Source organism: Orcinus orca, chromosome 12 (assembly GCF_937001465.1).
Source record: "Orcinus orca chromosome 12, mOrcOrc1.1, whole genome shotgun sequence".
NCBI classification, from domain to species: domain Eukaryota; kingdom Metazoa; phylum Chordata; class Mammalia; order Artiodactyla; family Delphinidae; genus Orcinus; species Orcinus orca.
Genome location: NC_064570.1, coordinates 33,779,544 through 33,807,423, shown reverse-complemented (window position 1 = coordinate 33,807,423; position 27,880 = coordinate 33,779,544). Strand labels below are relative to the sequence as shown.

At 35.3% G+C, this 27,880-nt stretch overlaps 1 protein-coding gene across 8 annotated transcripts in view; it reads right to left on the bottom strand.

The window, feature by feature from the left end:
* The window catches only part of PTPRK (protein tyrosine phosphatase receptor type K), a 566,839-nt gene that overhangs the window by 89,973 nt on the left and 448,986 nt on the right, over positions 1-27,880 (bottom strand). For all 8 annotated transcript variants that reach the window (XM_049695646.1, XM_049695648.1, XM_049695650.1 and 5 more), the window contains exons 8-13: positions 27,514-27,816; positions 20,229-20,338; positions 18,982-19,183; positions 15,182-15,287; positions 5,751-6,024; positions 2,924-2,960 (exon numbers count right to left, since the gene is read on the bottom strand). In XM_049695646.1, coding sequence (XP_049551603.1) covers positions 2,924-2,960; positions 5,751-6,024; positions 15,182-15,287; positions 18,982-19,183; positions 20,229-20,338; positions 27,514-27,816 — 1,032 coding nt within the window. The remainder of the gene's footprint in view (positions 1-2,923; positions 2,961-5,750; positions 6,025-15,181; positions 15,288-18,981; positions 19,184-20,228; positions 20,339-27,513; positions 27,817-27,880) is intronic.

The window sequence follows — 27,880 nt, the reverse complement described above, 5'->3', positions numbered from 1 at the left end:
TATTTTTGGCTGTGTTGGGTCTTTGTTGCTGTGCGCGGGCTTTCCCTGGTTACGGCGGGTGGGGGCTACTCTTCGTTGTGGTGCACGGGCTTCTCATTGCAGTGGCCTCTCTTGTTGAGGAGGACAGACTCTAGGCGCGCAGGCTTCAGTAGTTGTGGCACATGGGCTCAGTAGTTGTGGCGCGCGGGCTCTAGAGCGCAGACTTAGTAGTTGTGGTGCAGGGGCCTAGCTGCTCCAGGGCATGTGGGATCCTCCCCGACCAGGGCTCGAACCCGTGTCCCCTGTGTTGGCAGGCGGATTCTTAACCACTGCTCCACCAGGGAAGCCCCAGTGCACACATTTTAAGTATACAGCTTAATAGGTTTTTGCCTATGTATACTAGACACCTGTGAAATACTGAATCATTCCTTGCCCAGAAGGTTCCTTCTTCCCTTCCTAGTCAATATGGTTATGTCATTTAATAAGTGTATCTTCAACATGCCCTGCCAGAAATGTTTTAATTTTCATACTGAAAATTTTTAGTATGAAAGCTGACCATACTTGTATGTTGTTAGTTTAAAACATAGTCAGGCAAAAAGTAATTTTACCTTAATAATGTGTTTTTTTTCTATGTAGAAAAATGCTAAGTGTCCAGAGAAGGCATTACATTAGATCTGGATAGAAATATATTAAAAATAAACAAATAAAAAATAAAAACAAAACCCCTTACTTTTCCCCCAAGTAATCTCTGTCACGAAAACTTAGTTTCATTTTTATTTCTTTCATTACTACATAACACAGATTATGTCCTTCTGAAGCAAGGTACGAAAGGATTATGATAATTATGGTGATGATAAAATAGCAGTTAACTCTTAACTGATAGTTATAGTATACTAGGTACTATTCAGGCATTTTGTACATATAAATTATTTTAATCTTCACAATACTAGTAAGGGGTAGGTACTCTATCATTCTTTTTTTTTTTTTTTTTTGGTACGAGGGCCTCTCACTGTTGTGGCCTCGCCCGTTGCAGAGCACAGGCTCCGGACGCGCAGGCTCAGCGGCCATGGCTCACGGGCCCAGGTGCTCCGCGGCATGTGGGATCTTCCCGGACCGGGGCACGAACCCGTGTCCCCTGCATCGGCAGGCGGACTCTCAATCACTACGCCACCAGGGAAGCCCTATCATTCTTATTTTTAGAATGAGAGGTTAAATATTTTGCCCAACTTTAAAGAACAGTAAGAAGGGGTAAAGTCAGGATTTGAACCCAGATAGTCTGAGGCCAGATTTCTTTCACGCAGTAAACCACGCTGTCAACCTGAGACCCAGAAGTACAGCAGGGCTAGATTATTAGGCAAAGAAGAAACTACCACAAATGGACCCTATCTTACTACCTCTGAGTTTCTGGCAAATATTCTATGCCACATGGTAAATCTAATTTCCATAATCCCAGCTCTCCTGCAGTCAAAATATAATATGATATTTGTCATCATAATTTTATTTGTATTGAGCGTGGGACAACATGACACTTAAGCTCATGTAAATGCAAATAATTAAATAGCCGAATAAGAAAATTTTAAATTTTAGAATCATTTATCCATATCTAAAAAACTTCTCGCAGGCTGACATGAGACCATTTTACATTTCTGGTTCTATTTCAAATCCGGAAAAGCATAGGTCCTAAATGCCTTCTGCTATTATCTTCTAAAAATGTCAACTTTAATTCTTGATCCATATGCCAAGTTTTTAAAATAAAATAAATGCCTATACATTATATGCATCTGTATATACTTTCTCTTTTCCTTCATTTAGGATTGCTTTATTGTTTAAAATATCACGAGGAATCTTAGTATTTGAATTGAAAAAGTGTATATTTTTTCTCTTCTGTGAAGCTTTTTTATTACTCCTCACGAGTCAAGGGAAGTCTTTTGTTACTGCCTTTACAAATCAAGAGTATAAAACAAATGCTTAATTGAGCAGATTGATGATTAGATGGAGAAAAATGATGAAAGGAAAGATGCCAGCACAAACAGAATATGGCCATTCATTTTTACTCCAAATGAATCAACTACTGCTCATGAATGGGGGCCTAATACTAATTCTGGCAGCAAACCACCCAAAGCACCAACCCTCTGCGGAGCCCCACCTCTGCATACGAACAGCTTTTTCTCATTTCTCTTGCTAGAATACATACACCAAGTAGCTCTCTCTCCCTTGCTGGCACAGCCAAATAACTCTTAAGTGAAAGATGATAAACATTGTGAATGCAGGAGACTTTCTCCCACTCTGAACTCTAAATATTCATTCAAAGATGAAAATGTTTTCTCTTAAAGAAACAAGGCAACTAAACTATAATATGCAATATAAGGAGGAAAAGTCTTGGCTGTTCCCAGATCTAATTTCTTGGCATCAGTTGGATTAAAAAATTTTTTTAGATAAAAAAAAGTAAAGCATCTTCAATCAAACTGCACTAGCAATATGGACCCGTCTCTGTCCATACCCTTGCATATGCCTAGACGAGCTCCGTCTTTTTGTGTTTGATTGTCTACCACAGAAAGTAACAGAGGTTTTTAAATAAGGAATATGCTATTTTCAGCTGATATTGCTGAGCTTTTCCTAATATGTTGGCTGATCAGCAGCACAAGACCTTTCAGATACTAATAAATGGCAGAAACAAGTCCTTCTAAAGTTTTCTAAATCTTTCCTATTCTCAGAACAAGATTCCTCCAGTCAAATACTAGAGGATGGAAAGTATCACTCCATTACATGTTAAAGACACCCAAGTGAGTCAGAGAACTTGGCTGGCAGTTTAACTAGGCCCTACTACAAATACTCTGTAATAGACGTGCCACATTTAATTAGCCCTGAAACTGGGAACAAAGCTCTTTCATTTTAGAAAGTTGGTGAATGGAATTTGGGGAAAAAAAAAAAGCAAACCTCTTACCTTTGGTAGCAATTCTTACACACTGGGTTTTAGTTTCCTGAGGGAGTAAAAAAAAAAAATGAAAATGGTCAGTTATAGATATTTCATAAACTATAACTAGTATGAAGATCAATCTGGGGTTATAAAACAGGTTTATAAAGAATAGCGGTATTAAGGACATGATTTTTTATTTATGTTCATGCAGAGACTTTAAAAAAAATCTAAAATAACTTAAAAATTTTAGTATTTTCTAAAGGTGTAGGTATCTGTCTTCACCTTGTAATGAAACAGGCTATCTTGTCTGGGACAAGCAGTATACCATTCTATTTGCATTTATTGTACTTTCTGAACGATCAGAAAGAAAAATGTATTTGCAAAGCTAATACAAATCAGACCCAAATATAAATTTCTTTCTTTAAAAAATATTTATTTATTTATTGGGTTGCACCAGGTCTTAGTTGCAGCAGGAGGGCTCCCTAGTTGTGGAGTGCTGGCTCCTTAGTTGCGGCTCCAGGGCTCCTTATTTGAGGTATGTAGCCTCCTTAGCTGTGGCATGCGAACTCTTAGTTGCGACGGGCATGTGGGATCTAGTTCCCTGACCAGGGATCGAATCCAGGCCCCCCTGCATTGGGAGCACGGAGTCTCATCCACTGCACCACCAGGGAAGTCCCCCAAATATAAATTTCATTTTCACCTCATAGCTGTAGACTCAGACCAAAGCTGAACATTACATACTTTCACTTGGATCCCAGCATGACTAAAGAGCTAAATGATGAAAGTTAGAAAGATCATCAAAAAATTGCATCACAGTTACAGCATATTTTATCTGTTCTTTTTTCCTTTTTAATCTAGTTGTTACAGATTAAATATTTCTTGGTGGGATTATTTTCCTCCTCTAGATGTTAAAGACAGTGAACAAAACAGAGGCTATTTGTTTTCAAGGTGTATTTGTAACTCCATCTTGAGCAGTTCTATAGATTGATAAACCAAGACTTTATATACTTTTCTCTTAGGCATTTATTATTTTTAAATTAAACAAAATAAAGCATTGAGGGGGAAATTAGTAATTAAAAATGAAAATCTGCACTTCTATTACTTAATTGTGACCTGAAGCCTTCCTAGTAAGCTCCAAGAAACTGTTTCACATTCCCATAAAGGCTCAAAGGGACTTTGATTTCCTAAAAGCAATTGCTGTTAAGTCTATCAGAATTACCAGCCTCTGCTGATAGGAGCCATGTCAATTTTAAAACTTTTTTCCAAGATAACTGTGAAATATATTCTTGCTACTCTGTACTTTGATTAAACCACATGTAGATATATTAGCAATTAGAAGAGAAAATTCATATCAAAGCTTTTAAAGAGTGCCAGAGGAAATTCTTTGTAAGTAACAGACATTCATTAACACTTCTCTCATACCACAGACCAAGTAACAAAAGTTAATCTGGAATCTCTCACCTTTCTAAAGATGAATACCCAAACACAGAACCATACTACCCAGAATGGAATAAAACTTCCATGGTTGTCTCTTTTTTGAGCAGTCCCATCATGGTAGTGGCATGGAATGATGTGTGGGTGGGAAGTGGGCAGCCAACTCCCACTTAGGTAAAAATAAACTAGAAGATGAGAAGAGCATTTTAAAACATGAGCAGCCTCTGGCTTTGAAGTACATCTTAGAAGATGCTGTGGCATTTTTCTTTCTACATACTGTAAACCAGCCATGCAGGTAAGCACAAAGATAAAGCTTTCATTCAAAAGCAGCCAGTCAATACCCTAAGTTCTCATGGCCCCTTACAGAAATGCAAATGGATTGTTATATCTTCCAGTGAAACTATTCCAAGATATAATACGGCTTTTGCCATAGGACAGCACATATTTCACATCTGCCAGGTACCCATGTCAGGGACTCAATTACCCAAATACAGTAATTTCCTGTATAGCTACAAGTACATAAAAATGTCATTCTTCTATTGAATTTTAAGTTGTAAAAGGTTTCTACTCTCAACATTTTTTTTCTACACCTCCATGCAAAAATAAATAAATAAATTAATTAATTTAAAAAATATGTTTTAGGAAAGAAAATCTTTCAAGAGAACAGCATGAGATATGAAAGGCCAGGTTATTTCCCCACGTATGGAACCACTGGTAGTTTCTAACTTCCTGTTGCGTTTCCCTCTTCAGTACTCATTTGGGATCCATGGCAGTGTTCAAAAACAACTGTGTCCAGAATGGGAAAAAGAAGGGCAGCCAGGGAGACGGAAAACAGACTTCTTTTGCACAGCATCCCACCCTTGCCAGGCTGCCTTCTGTTTCGGTTTTGTCACGATATACCACAGGCGCCCTATTACTTTGTAATCAGAGGACTGTTACTAGTTATTTACTATTTGGCTTGTAACCCCTGAAAAGTTTATAAGGGTTTATTAGCCTGCTGTGGAACACGCATTCTGTTTATCCTGCAGTAAATTTAATCTTCTGAAGCGTGCCACTATTGAGCAAAGAAGACAGAACAATGCTCCATATTTACTGGGGCTGGAGTCCCGGCAGCAGCACACCCACCTTTTCAAATCATTTTACTCACAATTGCCCTTGTGGGCTTTCCTGAAGAGGGCTCAAGGAGAAGCAGTTACTAGGAAACAGGAATGCTGTGCGATGTAACTGGCATGGAGCCCCAGCCCTACAGTAGGCCCCAAACTGTGCATGTTGCTGGGAACAGAAACAACACACCCGCTACACACCGATTGTTTCGTACTTTTTATTTTTTTCACCTGACAAATGTTACTGAGTATTTATAAAATTCAACAGCAGCTTTTCCTCGGGTCAGTGAAAAAGCAAAATCTCGGAGGAAGCTCACCTTCTCCACACTGCTCATTGCCTGGAAATAGATGTTGTATCCTTTGCGTGGAGCCAAAGGGGGGTTCCAAAAGCCCTGATAGGTCCTATTATCGCCCACGGTGAATGGGGCAGGTTCGGGAAGATTCCCTGGGGGTAGTTCAGCAGCGAAGTAGTACGGTGCACCCCCATTCATGGCATTTTGGTATGTGACAGGAACCTGGTAGCATTCCATGGCTCTGGCTTCTCTCTTGGTTCGGTGAGGGTGCAATTCCTCCACAACAATCTGATAGGCACTTTTTGGAAAAAGAAAAAAAAAAAAAAGCACACATTTAGAGATTCTAGATAGTGAGATTTCTCAAAAAAGGAACAGCGTACTTAATGTCAACATGCAATGTTTCAAAGTCTTTCAAGTCAGACTTATCCTCCTGCATTCTGGTTTTCAAGCTATTTTGCAGTAAAATAGAATTTCACATGGATTCTGCTTCCCTCTAACCCCAATGTAATTACTAAGGACCTGAAGAAAAAAAAAAAAAAGACGAATCACCACAGAACTCTACACATTTTTAAATGTTGAGAGATGAACCACCCTAATAAGGAACCTGACATTAAGCAGAGACACATCATACATTAAGTTCTTTGTCTGATATTTTAAAATGTTTAAACTTAACATTTTCCTTTGAAATCATAGTGTGGAAGGCCCAGCTCCAAGGCCCAACAGAGTGACTGCCTCAGGGTGGGGCTTGAAGCCCCAGTTTGTGGCTGTCATCGTGTTAGAGACAGAATGTGCTGACAGGCTTTTCCACCTCTTGACCTTGCCATGGCATCAACTTCGGCTCAGAGCTATGCAGATCTAAAGCACAAGTGACACGCTGCAATACGGGCACAGATGGACAGAAATCTGTCCTCGCCACCGAAATAGACTGCCTCCTTCTGCTAGAGTTGTTAATAATAAAATGTTACAAATTGTAGGAACAGATGGCATTTGGCCTATTAAACCTCAAACTTAAACCTTCTAATACCTTTCTTAAAAGTCTTAAAACTTTTCTCTAATAGCTAATCTTTTATAGAGGAAAGGAGAGAGAAAATAATGCAACTTTAAAATAAAGATCTGCCTCATCACTAATTAAAATTTTAATCAATTTCTGCAACTGGTATATTAATAATTTTCTTTGTAGGACATTCTTTAGGCAAACTGTTTTTAGGTAATGTACACCTGAGAAAACTGACATTATCAATATATTTTTATATATTTTGTATATTACATATATATAATGAATTTAAAAGAAATATATTTTTAAATTCCTGACAATTATGAGAGAATGCACTATGGTCACATATAAATTAAATATAAATAAGCTGTGTGTAGGGATGTGTGTTTGAATCTTGAACTTCCAGGCAAATATGCTCATTCTATATGGAGAAACCAGTTGCTATTCAAGGGATCTCCAGCAGCAATAGAATATTTTCTTTAATGAACTTCCAAAAAATAAAGAAAGGCGAGAGAGAGATAAAATTTGCATCGAAGGCAATTAGACATTAAATTTTATGCCAGTTTAGAATCTAGTATAAAACTCTAATTTAATATAAACTCTGTTATACCTAGAAACAGAAAACATAGAATAAGAGAAAGGAGCTTTATAAATTAAAGATTTTTTTTTCTTCCTAATTATTCAAGTTCCCATTTTTCATTAAAATAATGCTAAGAAATTGGTAGGTTGGTATCCATCTCCTTTCCTTTAGAAATAGGACAGAAATTGTACAAATGTCAGAAATTGAGATTTGGGCAAGTAACTAAGGCAGAATTCTATGTTATTTGAAATTATATATACTGTATCATTCTCTATACCTCTGCCAAGTTGGTTCTCTAAGCTCCAGGGAACCCTATTGACAAGATACATGCTCTCTGAGGGGTCTGTGGAGCAGGCACTTGTCACTTTTAAAATACAGGAAATACATAAGCATAGCCCTTGGGGAGAAAAAAAAAGGAGAGAGATCATAGCTGACATATGGTATGTTAGGCAAACCTAGTCTTTTCTGTTTCTGTTTATTTTTAATTTAGAATCTATATCTGTATGTTATACATCTGTGTATCCTGTGGATACATACATATGTGTAGATAAACTCTCACATGCACACTCCTCAAATAAATCTAACCTTATATTCTTGCAAAAATGATAATTACCCATCCTTGCTAATTGTTTAACCTAATCTTTATAAATAAATTCCTTGTTAATTAGTCCATACCTCTAGAAAAATCCAGAACATCTGGTGAACATTCAGTCTTAACTAATTCTATTAAAATGACATAGGTTGTACATTCCAAATTAAGGAACTTCACACAAGACAGCTTGTCTTTTCAGATCTATTAAGAACAAAAGCAAACTGCCGATGCTGGAGGGGAGTAAAGGAAGAAAAGGTACGATCTGCTCTTTGGGAAAAATCTCATCGAACTTGAGATGGAGCCCCAAACTAAAAATTATGAAGTTCTTTTTAAAATAAATGATCTTACCTTCATTGTTCAATTTGTCTGAGTAGGTTGTTCTTTACCACATATTCCGCATTTTTCTAAAGTTGTTTTTTCCCTGCTACTTTCTTATTTATCAATACAAATTAAAGGACAGAAAATAAGGAATGGGAAATCAAATTAGAAGTGATTTGACCGATTACATGTAATGGGTCTGTGCTCTTTCATCCTTGTGGGGTCTAATTACCTAATGGTACTTAACTCTAGCAAGATCTAAATATTATTTGAGCTTAGTACTCTGGCAAATTTAAATATTCCAAAGCCATCAGATAGTTTTATTCACTCTACCTATATTTCATATTTCCCCATTCCTTTTAATTAATTTTTAAAATATTTCTACAATTAAGTTAAAATCAATATACTGGCATCATGAATCTTTACTTAACACTCAAAATATGATTTCTTTATGTTAAAAAACTAAAAATGATTTCACTATACTGTAATTTAATTTGATTAAACATTGGTAGGTAGTCATTTTTAGTTTTTTAGGAGGTCAAATAATGACTTCTCATCGTACAACTTCCCTTCAGTTATAAGACTGTAAAAAAAATATGCGCAGGGATTTTGCCATTAGCTCAAAGCAATTGTATGATAGACATGGTAGATATTCTTCCTTATTTAATGTTTAAAAATGTTGCAGATGAACTCAAAGTCGCCTATAACAACATACAATGGATTTTTTTTTAACCCATTAGGAAGTATACCCTCTGTGATTCTGGTTTAAGTTTTAGCTTGTACAACTTCTAGGTGATATCAAATAACAAATTATACAATTGTATACTTCCTCACTTTTTTATCTAAAATGTCTGCTTAAAGCTTCAGGAGAAATTCCCTAGCTCCAATGTTTTACAGTTCCTCTCATCAATAGACTTCCCAAGATCCCATAACCACCATTGTTCCTACTGACTGCCCCAATGCCAACATTTTGATAATGCACAGAAGTAAAGGTTTAATGACCATTTTGGTGCACATCATGTTTCCTGCTCTCCATTTCTTCACTCCTTAAACATACAATCCAGGTCTATCACAACTTTCCTATTTCTGTAAGAGGAACTACCAGTTTCTGAATCAACAAAGCTCAAAATGCTGGCATTAACTTTAACCAATTTTATTTTTAATCATGTTTTAGCTCCCTTGCAATATACCATTTCTTTTTATATCCATTGCTTCCAGCATTAGGGAGATATTTATAACTTTATGTTCATATTACTGGTCTAGTTTTCTTGCCTTCATTTTCTCCTTCAGGTAATCTAGGCACCCACCTACCTAGCCATACATTCTGTCAATTATCTTTTGAGTATTCTCTGTACGCCATGAACTGTTCATGGAGAATGCAAAAGAGAATCATTTTGAACACTGCTGATATTTTCCTAAAACACCACTTTGGACATTAACTACTCTTCTCCAACATTCATCTTTGTCAAAATTATGTGATGCTCTCCCATTATCAAAATCTATTCTCACTACACTGGGGTTAATATCTTACCACATCCTGGTAGCTCCATCTTGCTCTCACTACCTCCTAATGTATATCACCCATCTCAAACTTGTATGACCATTGTTACCTAAACATACCAAATATACTGTCAAAGAGTTTCCTCCTTTCTCCTTTTCTAGCTTTTCTACTTCTGACATAAAGCCTCCTCTAACTAGTTCACTCAGTAATTACTCTGTCTCCTAAAGCCAATGGAAGTAATTCTTGAGGTAGAGGTAACGAAAGGGTGAACTATGGGTAGAACTCAGTCATGTGGGATGCCTTTTCAATTTAGTCGTTAATCCACCCACAAATGGTAATGCCACAGATGCATTGATAGGTACCATCAGTAGTATCTCTCTGGGAATTCTGGGGTTGAGAAAAGGCCAAGAACCACTGTCTTATAATATTTATTGCTTTTATCACTACCATGCTACATTACAAATACTATCTGGTATTATACTATTATAATAGTATCCATGCACCATTTTAAGTGCTGAGGTTACAATAATGAACATAGTAGTGAAAGTCTCTCCTCTCATGAAGCTTACATTTTACTAGGGAAATATAAAAAAATAAACATAAATTATTTAAAAAAACTACACATATGTTGAAGAGGGGATAAAAACAATAAAGAAAAATAAATCAAGATGGGGCATAGGGGATGACAGGATGAAGAGTTCTATTTTATAAGCAGTGGTCAAGAAAGACCTATGTGCCCTTTAAGCAGAAACCTGAAGGAAGAGAAAGCTTCAGCTTTGTGGGTGCTTGTATTAGTTATCTCCTGCTGCATAACAAGTTATCCCCAAACTCTGTGGCTCAAAACAACAGGCATTTATTATCCCATAGTTTCTAGGGATCAGGAACTTGGGAGTGGCTCAGCTAGAGGTTCTGGCTCAGAGTTTCTCAAGGTCACAAAAGTCGTTGGCTGGGCTGAAGTCCTCTAAAGGCTGAAAAGAAGATTTAACACAAAGGGCACACCTCCTCATGGTTTCGGTTAGAAAAAAAAAAATCCTACCTACTATGATTCTACAGAATAAACATTAAGTTAAAATAACATCTATTTGATTTTACTTGGACCACATGACCTGTGTGCCCATAAAATGGGGCCAAAGGAAAATCAGATGCAACTATTTGATCTCTTTGTAATGAAATACTCTGCAGATCTATGAGGACGGTAGTCCTAATGTTTCAAGCTGTGTATATGTGACCAACTGACCCAGGAAATAACTCCAACATACAAGGTTTGTACTCCAACTAAACTCAGTTCTATATTCTGATCCGTATATCTGTTAAGCTAACACTGAGCATCAGACAATTTCTTTTCCTAATATAACTGTGGAAGAAATGATGGTTTTGATGGCATTTCATGACTATATCCTAGTTACCTATCTAAAAATATATGGTACTTAATATTTTAAAATGCCGGTTTAGGTCTTACCTACAAAATAAACATTTAGTTATACCCTAGAATAGATAGCTTCCTGCCAGCTTAAAATAGGTAGAGCTTATATTTGGAAAATGCTGTGATAAAACACACATTCATTATTACACCTTACAATAAACTGAGTTCACCAATGAGGAATTCTTCTCTGTGTTTTAGCAATATTCTGCTGCTATTTTCATTATTTGAAAACACAGCTACATTGGGTCAATCTTTTAATAAATGGGACATTCTACACATTCTAATTTATAATTATACCTACTCAGGTTAGAATTTGAGTTCATTTAAGAAGAATATAAAATATTTCAGAAAAAAATAAATTATGCATTCTAGGGAACTGATTCCAAATGTGGGCAATATTCATTTTGAATCATAGTAATGATTGTCAAGTGATGACAGTTTTAAGGCTAGATCTCAAAAAAGTTGGTAAGGAGATTCAAAGGTCTAGTTAAGTCAACTTACAACCTTTAGAATGATTATATATTCAAAAATTAATTTTGTCAAAGAACCACACTTGCCAGAACTACATTGCACAAGTTTTACATTAGCATATGGACACCATCTTAATGAATACTGAAGAACAAAGTGGTTGGTGATACTGAGTTCTGCATTATTCAGAACAGGATTTTTCTCTGGGGTGTACAAAATTTTGTACACATCATGACACCTTAGAAAGAAAGCTAGGTTAAAGCATTGGTAAGATAGGCAAATATACAGAAATATTATATAATTTATAATATACCAAAGAACTCATTCCAAAGAGAGAGCACGCCTTTTGTTTGATTTGGGGTAGTAATCAAATAAAACAATAAAAATATTTGTTATTACTTGAAAACCTCAAAAAACCAATATCTTGAATTCTTAGATGACTTTTTGCTCTGTTATCACCTCTAGAATAAAATCTACCATCATCTCTCACCCATAGTCTCCATTCTATCACTCCTCTCACCAAGCTTTATACACCTTACCACTGTAAAACCTTATATGGGAGGCATAGCCTCACCTGCATTTCCATTGCTTTCATTGTAGTGTGGTCCAGTAGCTCTTCTCATTGAGACCGTGGTGCCTTCAGGTCTGGTTTACCCTCAGTTCATTCTCCATGTTTCTACTCAGAGTGATCTTTCTAAGAATATACAATTGCTCGAGATAGTTTCCACTTAAAATCCTTCTGTGGCCACCTTCAGTTTTTAGATGGACACTAAACAGCCTCTTGCTAGGGCTCTTGCTTTTTTCTCCACTCTCAGCTCCTGTTACTTCTCCCACACACCCTTCCTTCTCAACGACCTGAACTACTTGCTGTTCTATCAACAGAACACGCTACACTATGTCACATATCCAGTCTTTCTCTTTGTGGTCATTTGGAAAGCCCATTGTCCCTTTTCTTCTGAGCAATCTCTCTCCTCTCCTCAAAGTGACCCTTGGCTAAGCTCATTTCTACTTCTCCTTCAAAACTCAGCTCTAGTACCACATTTTCTAGCTGCTGTCACTTCACTTATCATACTGCATTGTTACCATTCATTTATGAGTCTACCACCTCCACTTGAGGGTACATACTACATTTGCTTTCATGATTTCTATTCTAAGTATCCATCTCAGCTTCTGGCACATATTGAATGCTACTGAACCAATAAATTTATATGGAAACCATTGATAATTTTAGCTTTCTTCATACAACTAAACTAAACTAAATGTACAAACTCTGCATAACAAGGATTTCCTATGCGCTATAACAGAGGCTTTGGAAATTGGAGTTTGTTTGACATTAGGTACACCAGAGGAGAAAGATTTATATTTCCACTGGAGTTGGAACAAACTGATGGTAAAATGCAGTCTGGCAAGGCTAGTAGTACTGAAAAGTAGGGAAAGATAGAACCTAGTATTTAGGGCCTGTGATAGCAGACAAAGCTAACAAATGGATACTCTAAGGAGGTTTAGCTAGGTGGTAAACAGGTCTGGCTTTTACCCAGAGGTGAGGTGATGGGCCACAAAGTGGAATGGCAACAAGCATTAGCAGAAAAGAGATTCTGATAGACTGACATAAATAAAAAGAAACTGGGTAGAAAGTCAACTAGTTTCAACAATCTGAAGGGAGTGATGAGGATCCAATCAAAGATTTGAAGTACCATAAAAACAGTGATATGAAAATGGATTACATCAAATTGTATTCTTATTTTCAAAGAAATTCGAGCATTGGACAAGATGAGCCTCAAGATCAGCCTCCAGTCACTGGTAGCGGTGTTGAAGGTAGGGATGTGGTCAGAGGAAGGAAGACAAGATTACCCGACTGCGTGAGTCAAACAAGCAAAGGAGGCAGGGCTCATCTGAAGCCTAATAGCTTGACTAGACCAGTCTGGTCCTGCCACCAGGCCCCACTATGGGTGATCCCAGGTAGCTGGGCAAGTCAGTTGGAAAACAGATTTTTTCTTGGTAGTAACATTCTTTTAAAAAACTTCTTATTTTAAAAAGTATATAATTATTTCTTCTTGTAGTATTCCTGGAAATTAGAAATTTTGTGGTAAGTAAATGTAAATAAAGTCAAAGAAAGACTTTTGACTTAAAAACATATTATTGATAATATACTCACTAATACAATAAAGTTTGTGAACACCAACTATAAGCAAAGGATTTACAAGGCTGCCGACCCCTCTGATCGTCCATGACAAATCTGGGCAAAGGTTTGTGTTTTGTTGTGATCATTTTATCTTTGATTTACAATGCTTAGCACAGTGTCTGGCACAAAATACATGGTCAGTTAATGTTTGTGTAATAATTTGATTAAATTAATAAAGAGGGTAATTTACATTATGTAGCACTATTGTGCAATAATAATAATATACTGTGTGTGCAGCTTACATTAAGTAAAGCTGAGTTCACTCAAATATCTAACTCTTAAAAGATAATTGCAAGTACCTGGTAGCTCATTAAACAGTAGCAGAACTGAACAACTATAAAGTAAATTTTATCACAGGTAGGAACATGTGAATGACTCTGATTACTGGTCAATAGTAAACGATGTTGAATGCAGGCATTTTCTCTTCCTCCTCTGGATCAGCAATGAGACTCACAGATCACTCATTCATGAATAGCAGTATGCACTTTGCATCTTCACGTAGCCAGTGTTTCACAAGTGTTTATATTACAAATGTATCCAATCATCTCTTTTTCTCTGGTGTGGTATTACCATGATTTTCAGCCAGACATGAGGTAAGAGTCTCCTTTATGGACTCAGGTTCTTTTATCAATTTTTTTTTAAATTAACAAAAATATTTCTTCCTTTCCAATGATATAGGATTATTTAAATGGTTAACATGTGCTCATAAGATCAAATGTATTCATTTTACACATAGAAAAAAGATTAATTTTATTTTTTAATGAATATGTAAACAACTTGATATAACTCAATTATGAATTACATGCACTAATTTCTCTGCCTTGATTTATTTCTCAACAGAAGTATGAAAACAAAAGTATCCACAAAATCTACAAGTTTCAAATGGAAACTTGCCTAAGTTTTGGACAATCTGTCTAATTACAAACACACAGGAATTAAAATCGTTAGAATGATTTGACTCAATCCCTGAAAATAACATGGCTCATAATTTCTGCAAGATGAGGATAAGGTGGGAGATTTTAATACTGGATAAAGTAAATGGCAAATTGAATTTTAATATTTACTATGGAATTCCCGATAAGCAACAATTTAGGAATTAAAGGTCACATTGGCTGCATTCATTTTAACTAGTCTCCTTTTATTTCCTCAAAGCTTCCTATTTTTCAATCACTCATGAAATTATTCATAACAGATTTAATGCAATGGACAGGAGTTATTTTCTCATTCTATACCTGACAAATATCTTCACAGCTCGTATACCATAGATGCCAACAGAGGAAGGGAAATGAAATGGGACTAGAGAAAATAAAATCAAAGAGCAAAGCTGTTAAATGAAACAGCACAGAGAAGTGAATGGTTCAGTTCATGAATATCTCAAAATCCCCTCCCCCTCTTACCTGATAGGTGCACCTTTAGCCTGTGCTGGTCTCAACAATACAGTTATTGTGGTGGCAGTTTCATTGAGAGAGGCATCAACTCCTTCATAGTCAGGTAAAGTTGGAGCTGATAAATGATTAATGAGGAAAAAAAGGTTTCAATCAATGAACAGAAATATATCATAGTTCAAGATGAATAAATGATCCTGACTAAGGGAAAAATCAATACTTAATATCTAAACTGTACCTTAACATATGCCACTGAGTGTTAACTCCAGGAACCTAAAGCAGCAGAAGATATGAAGCAAAGATTTGTTGTTGAAATTTAAATTATAATCTGGCAGCTTGTGACACACACTCCAAACATTTTGTGAAGATGTTTTAGCTTTTAGTGTCCTGAGATTGTGAAATCAGCATTGATGGGATGGGAGGAAGGTGTCAACAGCATAGGTCTGGCTGCACCTGGAGATGTGGAGATAGAAATGGCAGGAACCTAGGTAAAGGGCTGCCTGGGAGAGGTGGTGCTGCTTATGACCTAATGGTTGTGGAATGACCCAGCATTAGCCTGGACTGCTTTCACCCCTGTGGTCACAATAGAAACATATCTAGGAAGTATGTTGAATGGGAATGGGAACTTTAGCTGTTATTTACCATGAACTAGTGCATTAGTTGCCACATTCTTGAAAAGAAGAAACTTAAAATTTTTCAAAATATTTGACAATGCTTGGGGGTGAGAGGGCTTCCTAATCTTGAACTGGGTGAATAACCTCAAATGGCTTTTGATGCTTTCCATGCAGAAAGATGTTTAAGGGAGTATATGAACAGTGAAATGTGTGCATTAACAGAAAAATTGAGAACAAATAGTATTTAATAAAAATTTTAGAGTATTTCATTCAACATTTACTGAATATTTATTATGTGTCAAATTTTACGAGACATGCTATAAATATAAAAGCAAATGAAGTGTGGTTTTTGACATTTATAGAATTAAAAGTAGGGATTCACATTTATCAAGAGTGAGAGTCTTATAAAAAGCAAAAAAATTATAGCAAAATTTAGGCCACCAAAAGAGGGGACAGTTAATTAGCCAACACAGTGGTTCTCAAACTAGGGAGATCAGAAGCACCTGGAGGGTTTCTTAAAACACAGATCGCTGCCCCTCTCCCCTACAGTTTCTGATTCAGTAGGTCTGGGGAGAGGCCTGATAATGTACATTTCCAGGATATTTCCAGGTGATCTGGATGCTGGGGGACCACAGCTGTCTAAACTAGTGTTGGGGACCGGGAAGATGAAACAGAAGACTTTCACTGTTTAGGCAGTGCTTGAGCTGAATTTTAAGAGAAGAGTAGGGGCTTCCCTGGTGGCGCAGTGGTTGAGAGTCCGCCTGCCGATGCAGGGGACACGGGTTCATGCCCCGGCCTGGGAGGATCCCACATGCCGCGGAGCGGCTGGGTCCATGAGCCATGGCCGCTGAGCCGGCGCGTCCGGAGCCTGTGCTCCGCAACGGGAGAGGCCACAGCAGTGAGAGGCCCGCGTACAGCAAAAAAAAAAAAAAAAAAAAAAAAGAATAAAAACTCATCAGAAAGAGAATGCATGGAATAATATTCCAGAGAGAGGAAACAGAATATCTGAAGATATCATCACGTGAAAGGACACAGAGTGTTCTAACAGCTACAATTAGTTTGCTATGCCTGGAACTTTGGATTCATGGGTAGGAGTGGAGGATGGGAGGGGCCATAAAATGAAGGGTCATAAATGCTAATCATGCAAGGATGATTGGGCTTTATCATATTGGATATAATATACTTGATTTTGAAAAAAATTAAGGAAGAAATATATGTTGTACAAAGATGAATAGAAAAAAACACTGGAGCAAGGCAAGTCTAAAGGCAAGGATGCTGCTTTGAAAGATATGTCAATGATCTGCTTAAAATATGATCCAGATGGAAAGAAAGAAACAGTTTAGAAAAAGGCAAATTATCTGAGACTTATTTACAAGTAGAATCAACAGATACTATATAGGCATAATATGTATATGAGTATTATTTTATATGGGTGTATAATATATCATATGTGTATTATACATACACGCACACACACACATACATATAAACAATACTGCCAAGCATCATGCCTTCAATAACTTGATTTCACTTTAATTTAAGTTGCTTTTAAAATGCTGAAAGATAGAATTACTGGACTCAAGGGATAAATAACAATAAATTACCTTAAAAGTTCAAGTGAGCCTGAGAACCACACTAACCATAAATTTCATTAGCCTTAGCTTGATTACTATGTGTTCCCAAGATACAGTGATTGCAATGAAGTTTTAAAGTTCAAATCAAGTATCCATGTACATAGGTTGCTTCAAGTGAAACTGCAGTTAAATAACTCAAAGAAAATGCTAGGTGGGTGTTCTGGTCCTTATAAGTTTTTTTACTCAATAAAAAAAAAACTGTGTCTGAATCACAATAAATTTTGGCTCTCAATAATGTTCATTTGTTCAGTGTTCTCAGTTTTATAAAGTTTATGTAAATTTTGTACATATCTCTGTTGAAGGATCTTATTTATAGCACTATTGCTAATTCTAAAGGGTAGGAAATATGTTTTATTATATCATCATATCACTAAGTCATATTTTCTAGTAAAATAATTTCAATAAATATTTAAATTGATGATTTAGAATTGTTCCATCAAGAAAAGAATTGGCAATTTTAATACCTTGCTATTTTCTAACATAATGAATACTATTTTAAAATTCTTTTTTATTAGACTATTAAGATATATCAAATGCTATGCAAAAGGAACCATAACTCATATTGGAATAATTTTTTCCATGACATAAATTTTTAAAGTTTTATATTATATTCAAAATTTCCAAATAAAATTTTAGACTTAAAGAAATTAGAGTATGTGGTTTCTTTCTGATTCAAATTATATAATTTCAGAAGAATAGTAGAGATTTTTTAATGATGTATTATGATATACCACCAATATATGCTATGTAGAACTATAATAAAAATGAACATGAAGGAACAAAAAGAATTTACAAATTCAAAATTAGTATTTTAATATGTTAAGTGGTTGACCCTTTAAAACATTTATTTTTCAAATTTAACTTTTCATTTACATAAGTAACATATATCCGTTTTAGTAATCTTAAATAAATAAGATAAAATATTAATACACATACACTGGGGTAGATATAGGGCATATTACAAAGTTAATTCCTAGCAAACTATGAAATTGTGAACATAACATAATGTGAAATTTAATTGTATTTGTTAATCAACCTAAAATTCTCCTGCACATTACCATTCTGAAATTTAGATGAATTTATGTGAGATCTCTAAGAGAAAGAAAAGTTCATATTTGTTTGTCATAAAATTATCAGAATGTCAGGGAAAAATGGAACAGAGAGACAAAGTATGTAGTACTGCAAGGATCTTCTACCATGCTTTTGATAAAATCCATTTACAGTAAAGATCAGATACCATAATAATTACCAACTCCCCAAACGTATAATAGGTTTTTAATATGAACTTTCATAATGAACTTTTAAAAATTTCTAATTAAGATATAATATAGTCTTTAAAAAGACCTTTGTCAATTAAAAAATGACAGATTTTGAGATTTGGGGGGTTTGGACATATAACAAATAATCTGTAAAATCTGTATTGAAGGCACTTTAAAGTGCCTTCAATCATGACTAATTATATTAAAGATTCAATAAATGAGGTAAATTACACTCAGTATTTATGTGATTCTCTAGGACATGCTATTACAAACCAATTCTGTTTGCCCTGTATTCATTTGCATACCTGAGATATTGGTGGTCACATTGATGGCTGTGGCTGGCCCAAAGCCTTTGACTGTGCTGGCTCTTATGAAAAACTGGTAGGTGGTTCCAGGATGGAGATGCATGAAGACATGGTGTGTACTGTTCCATAAATTTGATACAGTCTGGGGAGGTCCAGCCACTGGAACTGCAGGATCAAATGATCTTATGCTGCTGTAACTGACCTGTTTTAAGAAATATATTTCCTATTACATATCCAATATAAGTCATAATACATTCTAAATAAACCCCCTTGAGTAAGATAGCATTCAAGGGCATCTGTGTGGAATGAATCACATTTTTTTCACTTCTTTTCCTTCTCTTTTTGATATGGTTATTTCACTGTCATTCTGTATCTATTGTCTGTCTGGCTGTCTCTCTATTTATTTATCTATTCATCCACAGATAAACCTAGAGTTATCTGACTGGATCAATATACATCTATTTTCTTCCATCAAAAGATAAATGAATATACTTAAATATGAATATATATCTATATATAATCTTATGGACATATATAATGCATATGAAACCCAGAAAGTCCCACCAAAACTGCATCAAGAAGAAATAGATAATTTGAACAGACCAATCACTAGAAGTGAAATAGAATAGTGTAATAAACTCTCTGCAAACAGAACTCCCCATTCCTGTGATGTACTCTGTTGCCACTAGAAAGTAAGTGTTTTATGCTATAATCAACACTGATTTCCCAGGAACAGAACTACACATTTGTGCAATTAAAATGATGCTTTCCTTTCTTCTTTTCAGGTTCTCATATTTAAAAATAAGATAATGATTTATATTCAAAGTTGAGATGAAGCTCTGTAATAGTCAGGTTTATGATATATTTTGCTTTTCAGGTGTTTCTCCCCTACTCTGAAACAACTGACATTGAATGGCCTCTCCTAAATCATAGTGTGAAATATGAGTTTCTTAATTTTATAAAAATTTATTCTTTACAATCACCAGTAAGTCTGTTTGACAAGGCCCATCCTACTTCTCTAAAACAACAACATTTACTTAAGAATTTGAAAACTCTAGGTGCCATACAACATTTGTTTTGATGCTTAATTTTGGAATCAAGGAATTTATAAATTAAAACAGAGAAGAACGAACATTGATTTTAATTCCCAATTCTCACTTATTTCTTTTCCATTATTTTTCGCTAACATTTTCTTTTACTCTCCCCTTCCATCCATATTTCAATAAACTTCCTTATTCTCCCAGTACCTCATATTGAGTGATGATTCCATTTGGATCCAAAGGTTCCTTCCAGTTCAAGAAGATCTTATTTTCAAAGGATGTTCCTTGAAGAGAATTGACTGGTACAGGGCCAGGCACTACAAATAAATACATTTTTGGTTATAAGGATCCTTATATCAGAAACAGAAAAAGTAAACATATAAGCTAAACAGGTTAAAAGTAGATAGAATAAATAAAAATATGTCCTTAAAAAGAAAATAAGCTGTATGGCAAGTTTTTAATACATGGGAATACATGGGGATTCAAAGTAAATCAATCTATAAGCTTCTAATGCAGATTATGTACAACTGCAAAGTTATTTTTATTCAGAAGAATATTCTATCACCTTAGAGAGCTGAATAAATTGTGTAGTCTAGTTTTCTCTGTTGTATATACCTCTAATGACATGAAGATCTCATTTGTAATTTGTTTCAAGAACAGAGCTTTCCCTGAAAGATTTCCCTGAAAGATTTTTTGAAGATTATTATAAGCCCCTAAAGTGTCTCCATAACAATGTTCATACAATAATAAATTATAATAATAATTAACACTCCTTAGACTCAATAGCCAAACTATATAGTACTGAATTGAAATGTTCATTAACAGTCAATCTGACTTTTATAGCTATATTTATTACATTTCTATAACTTAAAAAAAGAGCATTGATTATTACAATTTTTAAAAAACTCCTTAAGATGAATAGGTTTTAAAGTCATTGCTTCAGTCTTTCGAATGAAATTCCCTTTTTCAAAGCTAAGAATCAAACCATTTTATAACACCGGACTTCTTTAGAACTCAACTATCAACATAACTGGTTTTGAAGTGTCCCCAGGTATGACAAGATTTGAGAAACCATTCCAGTCCTTATTTGCAAATGCCATATAACCCAGTGGCAGCAATGAATGATGTGTCAGTTTCTATAGACAAAATACAAGATACGAGATACTTTTGCTATTGTGTATTTTCCTTTTATATATTTTATTTAAATATTCGGTTGCTATTTATTTACATAAATATCCAGTTTCTTGTTCTCATAATTCTTAAAAATATAACCTATCTATCCTACTTTGCTTAAAAATATGCTTTCTTTTGAAAATATCAACCCAATATTGGGCAAATATGTTTTTTAATTAATATTTTTCCATAATCTAACGTTTCAGTGAACTTTACACATGACATTATCTAGAAATGTAGTTTCAGAGTACACAGCAATTTTGTGAGGACTGAAATAAATTAAAAATCACTGGATCAAAGTAAATGCATTGCAATGTGGCCAGCAGCATCAAGAAATTCTGAATGATATGTCAAAAGAGTAAGATTTATTTCAATCTACAAGCAGACGATGAATGATGTTATGACCTCTGGGAGAGCCAACATAATTTGGCATATTAATAATTAATTCATAAAGGAAAAAACCCACAGTAAACAGAAAAGATGCCAGGACTAAACTCCAGAAGATATATTCATGCATCTAACAGCTGAGGGCTTGGGGAAAAGTTAACCTAAGGCATCCACTCCCCTCGACCCCCAGGTCCACAGTATTGGCACAGGCTATGCAGTTATCGAGGCAGAGGGGCCTTGATGGCCCCTGTGTGTAATCTGTGGCATCTGCTGAGGCTACCATGGGCCTTGGTTTGTTTCCTAAGAGAATACCTGTTGTTTCCATTCCACTCAAATGACATAAGCTTACAATTGTAGTTATTTGCCTCTCCACACCTCTCATAGAGGGTGGCTGTTGCGGGGAGGAGGAAGTAAAGCCTCAACTAGTGAGTAAATGTTTATTTGATGGTATTATAATTACTACCTGTGTTCACCAAACACGATTTGGTCAAAAAAATAATATGAAACGGCATGGATATGTTTCAAATTGTTCACAAATAAGGATAGTTTTTTTAAAATTTTATTATTTGAAAGCTATAGGTAGTATTTTATTTTATTCTATTATTTTATTCTATTCTATTTTATTTTTTGGCTGCATTGTATGGCATGCAGGATCTTAGTTCCCTAACCAGGGATCAAACCTGTGTCCTATGCATTGGAAGTGCGGAGTCTTAACCACTGGACCGCCAGGGAAGTCTCAAGGATAGTTTTAAATGTTTGTAAATTCTACATTGAGAGAAGGGTAGAAATGGAAAGTAGCCTTCCTGGAATTTGTGTATTTCTCTGCTCTTCTTATACATGTTCTACTTTGTCAACAGGATTCACTTCATATACTTATGGAAAAGTTTGTGGGAAAATTATAGCCAAGAGACTTCCACACTACTGATCTTGCACTGAGACCAGCATAGTGAATGAGAGAAAGAATTACACTTAGGTGAACTACAAAACACACACATAAAACATATGGAGGAAAGGAGTGAGGGCACAGACAAACTATGTTCAATAATTTTCTACAGACAACCTGTATTCAATAATTTTCTATGATGGAAGGAAGACAATTCTTTATACAGACGTCTATATGTACATATGATTTGTGCAAATACAACATGAAGTTACTAAGTTCATCATCATGGCAGTCTTCATAGTGCAGGAAATGTCCTCTCACATTTCCAAATCAACAAATTTTAATGAAGACAGAATGCTGACTTTTATTCCCCTACTTATAATTTATTTGAGAGCTGTTTCAGCTAATTTTTTTTTTTTTGCACATAAAAAAGTCCCTAAAAATATAACTCTCAAAGTGGAAGAGAGGAAAATGAAATGTGGGTGGGGCAAGATTATATTAAATAAGCTTTACAGCCTTTAAAATATAATAAATGTACATTTAAAAATAGCTTTGTATTAGTCAAAAAATGTCCCCAAACCAGGCTTTTCTGCTGAGCTAACTTCACAATATTGATTTTTATGAATGCTAGAATAAAAAGTGAAAACAAAATCTCTTACACAAAATTCTACCCGTGCATTAAAAAATGCATGCAATAAATGAAATATAAATTCTACCTTAAGGTTCTGGTGGGGAATCATTCTAGCTTTGCTCTCATGGTTTATGGATGTACCCAGAGTTCTTTTCATGAAATTATATTCTTTTATTAGATGGCTGATAATTTATTATTTTTCTATGTATATGGGGCAGCAATAACTTAGCAAGACTGACTTAATTAGATCATCATAATCCATCTATCTTCCAACAATAGATTATGACTTAGATATTCTGTCACCCCCCCAATTCAGGAACATTGAGACACATCAAGTACTCTATGTAGAAGCGGAGTTTATAATGAGCAGATTTGGAGCCTGAATTATTTGCAAATACTTCATAGAAAGCTTGTACTTCAATCATTTAGTCTTATATATAAAGCAAAAAATTTAAAAACCCTTACGGTAGAAGGAATTACTTTGTGACTGTACTATCATGAAATAATAACATGCACCTCAATATCATTACAAACAATAAAAAAATTCTTCAAAACAGAGGTTAAAATAAAACAAAAGTAAGAAATATTATTGAAATTAGACCGAATAGTTAATGCCATTTTACTTTTACAAAACTATTTCTAGATGAAATAAATAACACAGTCATGAGTTTGATAAATTTTAAGACATAATTTAAATTTCCATAGCAATTCACTTCCTGATTAGTAATCTAGTCATATGTGTACCCAAAAATACATTAAAAAATTTAATGCAATATGAAAAAAGATTATATAAGCCTGACTGCATTCTTTGGTTTGTGGAAAGAAAAGCAGACTAAAAACTCATACCAAAGAATACCATCAAAATGAATTATATTGTTAGAGAATGACTGACTGAAGAACCACAAAACTCACATAACTGAGACTAACATTACCAATTAAGAAATCATGTTTTTTCATATATACGGAATCTAAAAAAAAAAAAAGGTTTTGAAGAACCTAGGGGCAGGACAGGAATAAAGATGCAGATGTAGAGAATGGACTTGAGGACACGGGGAGTGGGAAGTGTAAGCTGGGACGAAGTGAGAGTTGGCATGGACGTATATACACTACCAAATGTAAAACAGATAGCTAGTGGGAAGCAGCCGCATAGCACAGGGAGATCAGCTTGGTGCTTTGTGACCACCTAGAGGGGTGGGATAGGGAGGGTGGGAGGGAGATGCAAGAGGGAGGGTATATGGGGATATATGTATATGTATAGCTGATTCACTTTGTTATACAGCAGAAACTAACACACCATTGTAAAGCAATTATACTCCAATAAAGATAAAAAAAAGAAATCTTTTTTTTTTCAATTTTAAGTGCAGGCAATAAAATGTGAGTACATTCTTATTACTAAAACCATGGATTATAAAATGTATAGTGTACAATGAACAAATGGGACCTAATCAAACTTTTGTACAGCAAAGGAAACCATCAACAAAACTAAAAGACAACCTGCAGAATGGGAGAAAATATATGCAAACAATGCGACCGACAAGGGGTTAATACCCAAATATACAAACTGCTTGTACAACTGAATGTCAAAAAAACCCAAACAACCCAATCAAAAAATGGGCAGACAATCTAAATAGACATTTTTCCAAAGAAGACATACATATGGGCAACAGGCACAGGAAAAGATGGTCAATAACCTAATTTAGAGAAATGCAAATCAAACCCACAATGACGTATCACCTCACACTGGTCAGAATGGCCATCACCAAAAAGTCTGCAAATAATAAATGCTGGAGAGGGTGTGGAGAAAAGGGAATATCTGCACACCGTTGGCTGGAATGTAAACTGGGGCAGCCACTATGGAGAACAGTATGGAGGTTCCTTAAAAAACTAAAAATAGAGCTACCATATGATCCAACAATCCCACTTCTGGGTATATATCCAGAAAAGAAAAAAACTCTAATAATTCAAAACGATACATGCACTCCGATGCTCATAGCAGCACTATTTACAATAGTCAAGACATGGAAACAACCCAAGTACCCATAAACATACAATTGGCTTAAGAAGATGTGGTATATATATACACAATGAAATATTACTCAGTCATAAAAAAGAATGAAATGTTGCCATTTGCAGCAACATGGATGGATCTAGAGAATCCTACACTTACTGATCTAAGTCAGACAGACACATACTATATGGTATCACTTACATGTGAAACCTAAAAACAGTGCAAATGAATCTATATACAAAACAGAAACAGACTTACAGACACAGAAAACAAACTCATGGTTACCAAAGGGGAGATGGAGGGAGGGAGGGATAAAGTAGGACTATGGGATTAATGGATATGAACTACTATACATAAAATAGATAAGCCACAAGTATTTACTGTATAGCACAGGGAATTAAATTCAAGATCTTGAAACAAACTATAATGGAATATAATCTGAAAAAAAATAACTGAATCACTTTGCTGTGCACCTGAAACTAACACAATTTATAAATCAACTATACTTAAAAATGTCTAGTATAATATAGACATAATATTTATCCCACTTTATAAAATGAGATAGAGATTTTTCAGAGCTTTTGAATCCATGCTTAGACTTCCCATTTTGATACTCTACCTATGAAACAACTACACTCAACCACTGTTTCTTTCATAAGCATGTGTTGTGTATGTGTGGGGGGCAGGGGGGTAATACGAGTGTTTGTGTGTTTATGTATAAAAGCAGGGTTTGTTCTTTAAAATGTTGTTAATGTTTTGATTAAGTGCAAGTTCAAACATGATAGCTGAGATGACTGTGTTTTATTGTCTCAAAGATGACAAAAATACATTTATCATGAATAAGTCTTAGGTTTATTCTTTGAAATTTTATGAATATGCATAATTTTAGGACAATATTGTTTCCTTGAAAATCTGAGCTAAATGAGGTTAAAAGGCTTTCACTTCCCTTTATTACAACAAAAAAACAGAACAATCCAAGATCATTTCCATTTCTCAGAGTGAGAAAGCTTGAAGTAATAAGGAGAATTTCTAGATACTATGGAATATTGACCCATTTTATGGCAATCTCATACTTGGTAGGCATCAAAATATACATCTGAGCCTAAAGTTCAGAACTCGAGGGAAATTGGGAACACTCAGGTATCAAATACATCCTGTTTTCTGAAACCCAAATAAAAATGTAGATGGGGGCTTCCCTGGTGGCGCAGTGGTTGAGAGTCCGCCTGCCGATGCAGGGGACACGGGTTCGTGCCCCGGTCCGGGAAGATCCCACATGCCGCGGACCGGCTGGGCCCGTGAGCCATGGCCACTGAGCCTGCGCGTCTGGAGCCTGTGCTCCACAACGGGAGAGGCCACAACAGTGAGAGGCCCGCATACCACAAAAAAAACAAACAAACAAAAAAAAATTGTAGATGGAACCTTAGAGATCATCTAATTTAACCTTTTCATATAGAGTTGAGAAATAGAGAACTAGAGGGGTGAAAGGATTTGCTAAGGTTACAGAGTTATTAGAGCCAGGACTGAAAACTCATGATTCCTGACTCCCAGTTCGGTTTTGCCTCAATTCACTATATAGCACACTTTTTCCCCCTGCATGCTTTCATTCATAAAAGGAAATATTGCAAATGAAATGTCTTACATTGGAAGAATACAGTGTTATTATTAATCATTTTTGTCTCGGATACATTTTTTTTAAATCAGAATATGTATTCAAATTCACATTAATGACATACTATAGTATGTGTGTGTAATTTATAATATTAATATAACTGTTTCTTCCTATTATTCAATAATTTAGAAGTAATACACACATAGAAATTGGGCAAGTTATAATTCAATTACTTGGGTGGTAAAAAGATGGATAAAAGACGATAGCTTGCCAATATCTGATAAGGACCTTTATTTAGACTTAAACACATAAATTTTGACCTTCTTTTATTTTTATAATTACATAAAACTATCTAAAAATGAACAGAATAGGTAAACAATGTTGCTTTCAAATCTAAAGGAAATGAAAGCTATTACTACTGATCTGTAAAATGCAAAAAACTAAAATTTTAACTAAGTGCATTTCACCAATAGGTAATCGATGTAGTGCCACAAATGGTGAAAATTATTTTTGAACATTTGATAAAAACTTTAGTTAGACTTTTAGTGTAGTTGCTACTTTTCTAATATTGTATAAAAATGGAAAACAATAAAGGAATCGTTCATTTAGTATTTGATGCTACCCTGAAGAATATTAAGGTTTTTGTTAAAGGCAAATCCTTTCCAAAGTTAACCCTGTTAAAAGTATTTAGCAGATTTCGGAATCCAATTCAATTTTGGGGACTCTAGGCAAAACTGTAAGCAAGTACATAATTCTTGTCATATAATTCCCCCCTTTAAAAGTAAGGAAGTATGAGCATACCATCCTCATCAGTTTGAATAATCGTCTCTTCACTCTCCTTCCTGCCTTCTGGATTGGTTAGGATCATCTTGAGGCTGACGTTTGTATAAGGTGGCAGATGGTTCACAACATGCTGAGGGGCTTTGGGGTCCATGTCCAAACAGTCTGCCTTGCTCTCATTGTGACCACGGAAGTAATGGTAGCAGATAGTGACATTAAAAGTGTGGCAACGAGTGATGTTGTAACCCAGGGATTCCCAGTCCACAGCAATCCGTCTTGCCTGTATCTCGGCAATCTTTAAAGTCTTTGGGGTTCGCATAGGCTCTGAAAAATAAATCAAAGACACAGATAGCTGTCAACTTTACCATGAATAATCTTGAAAAAATTT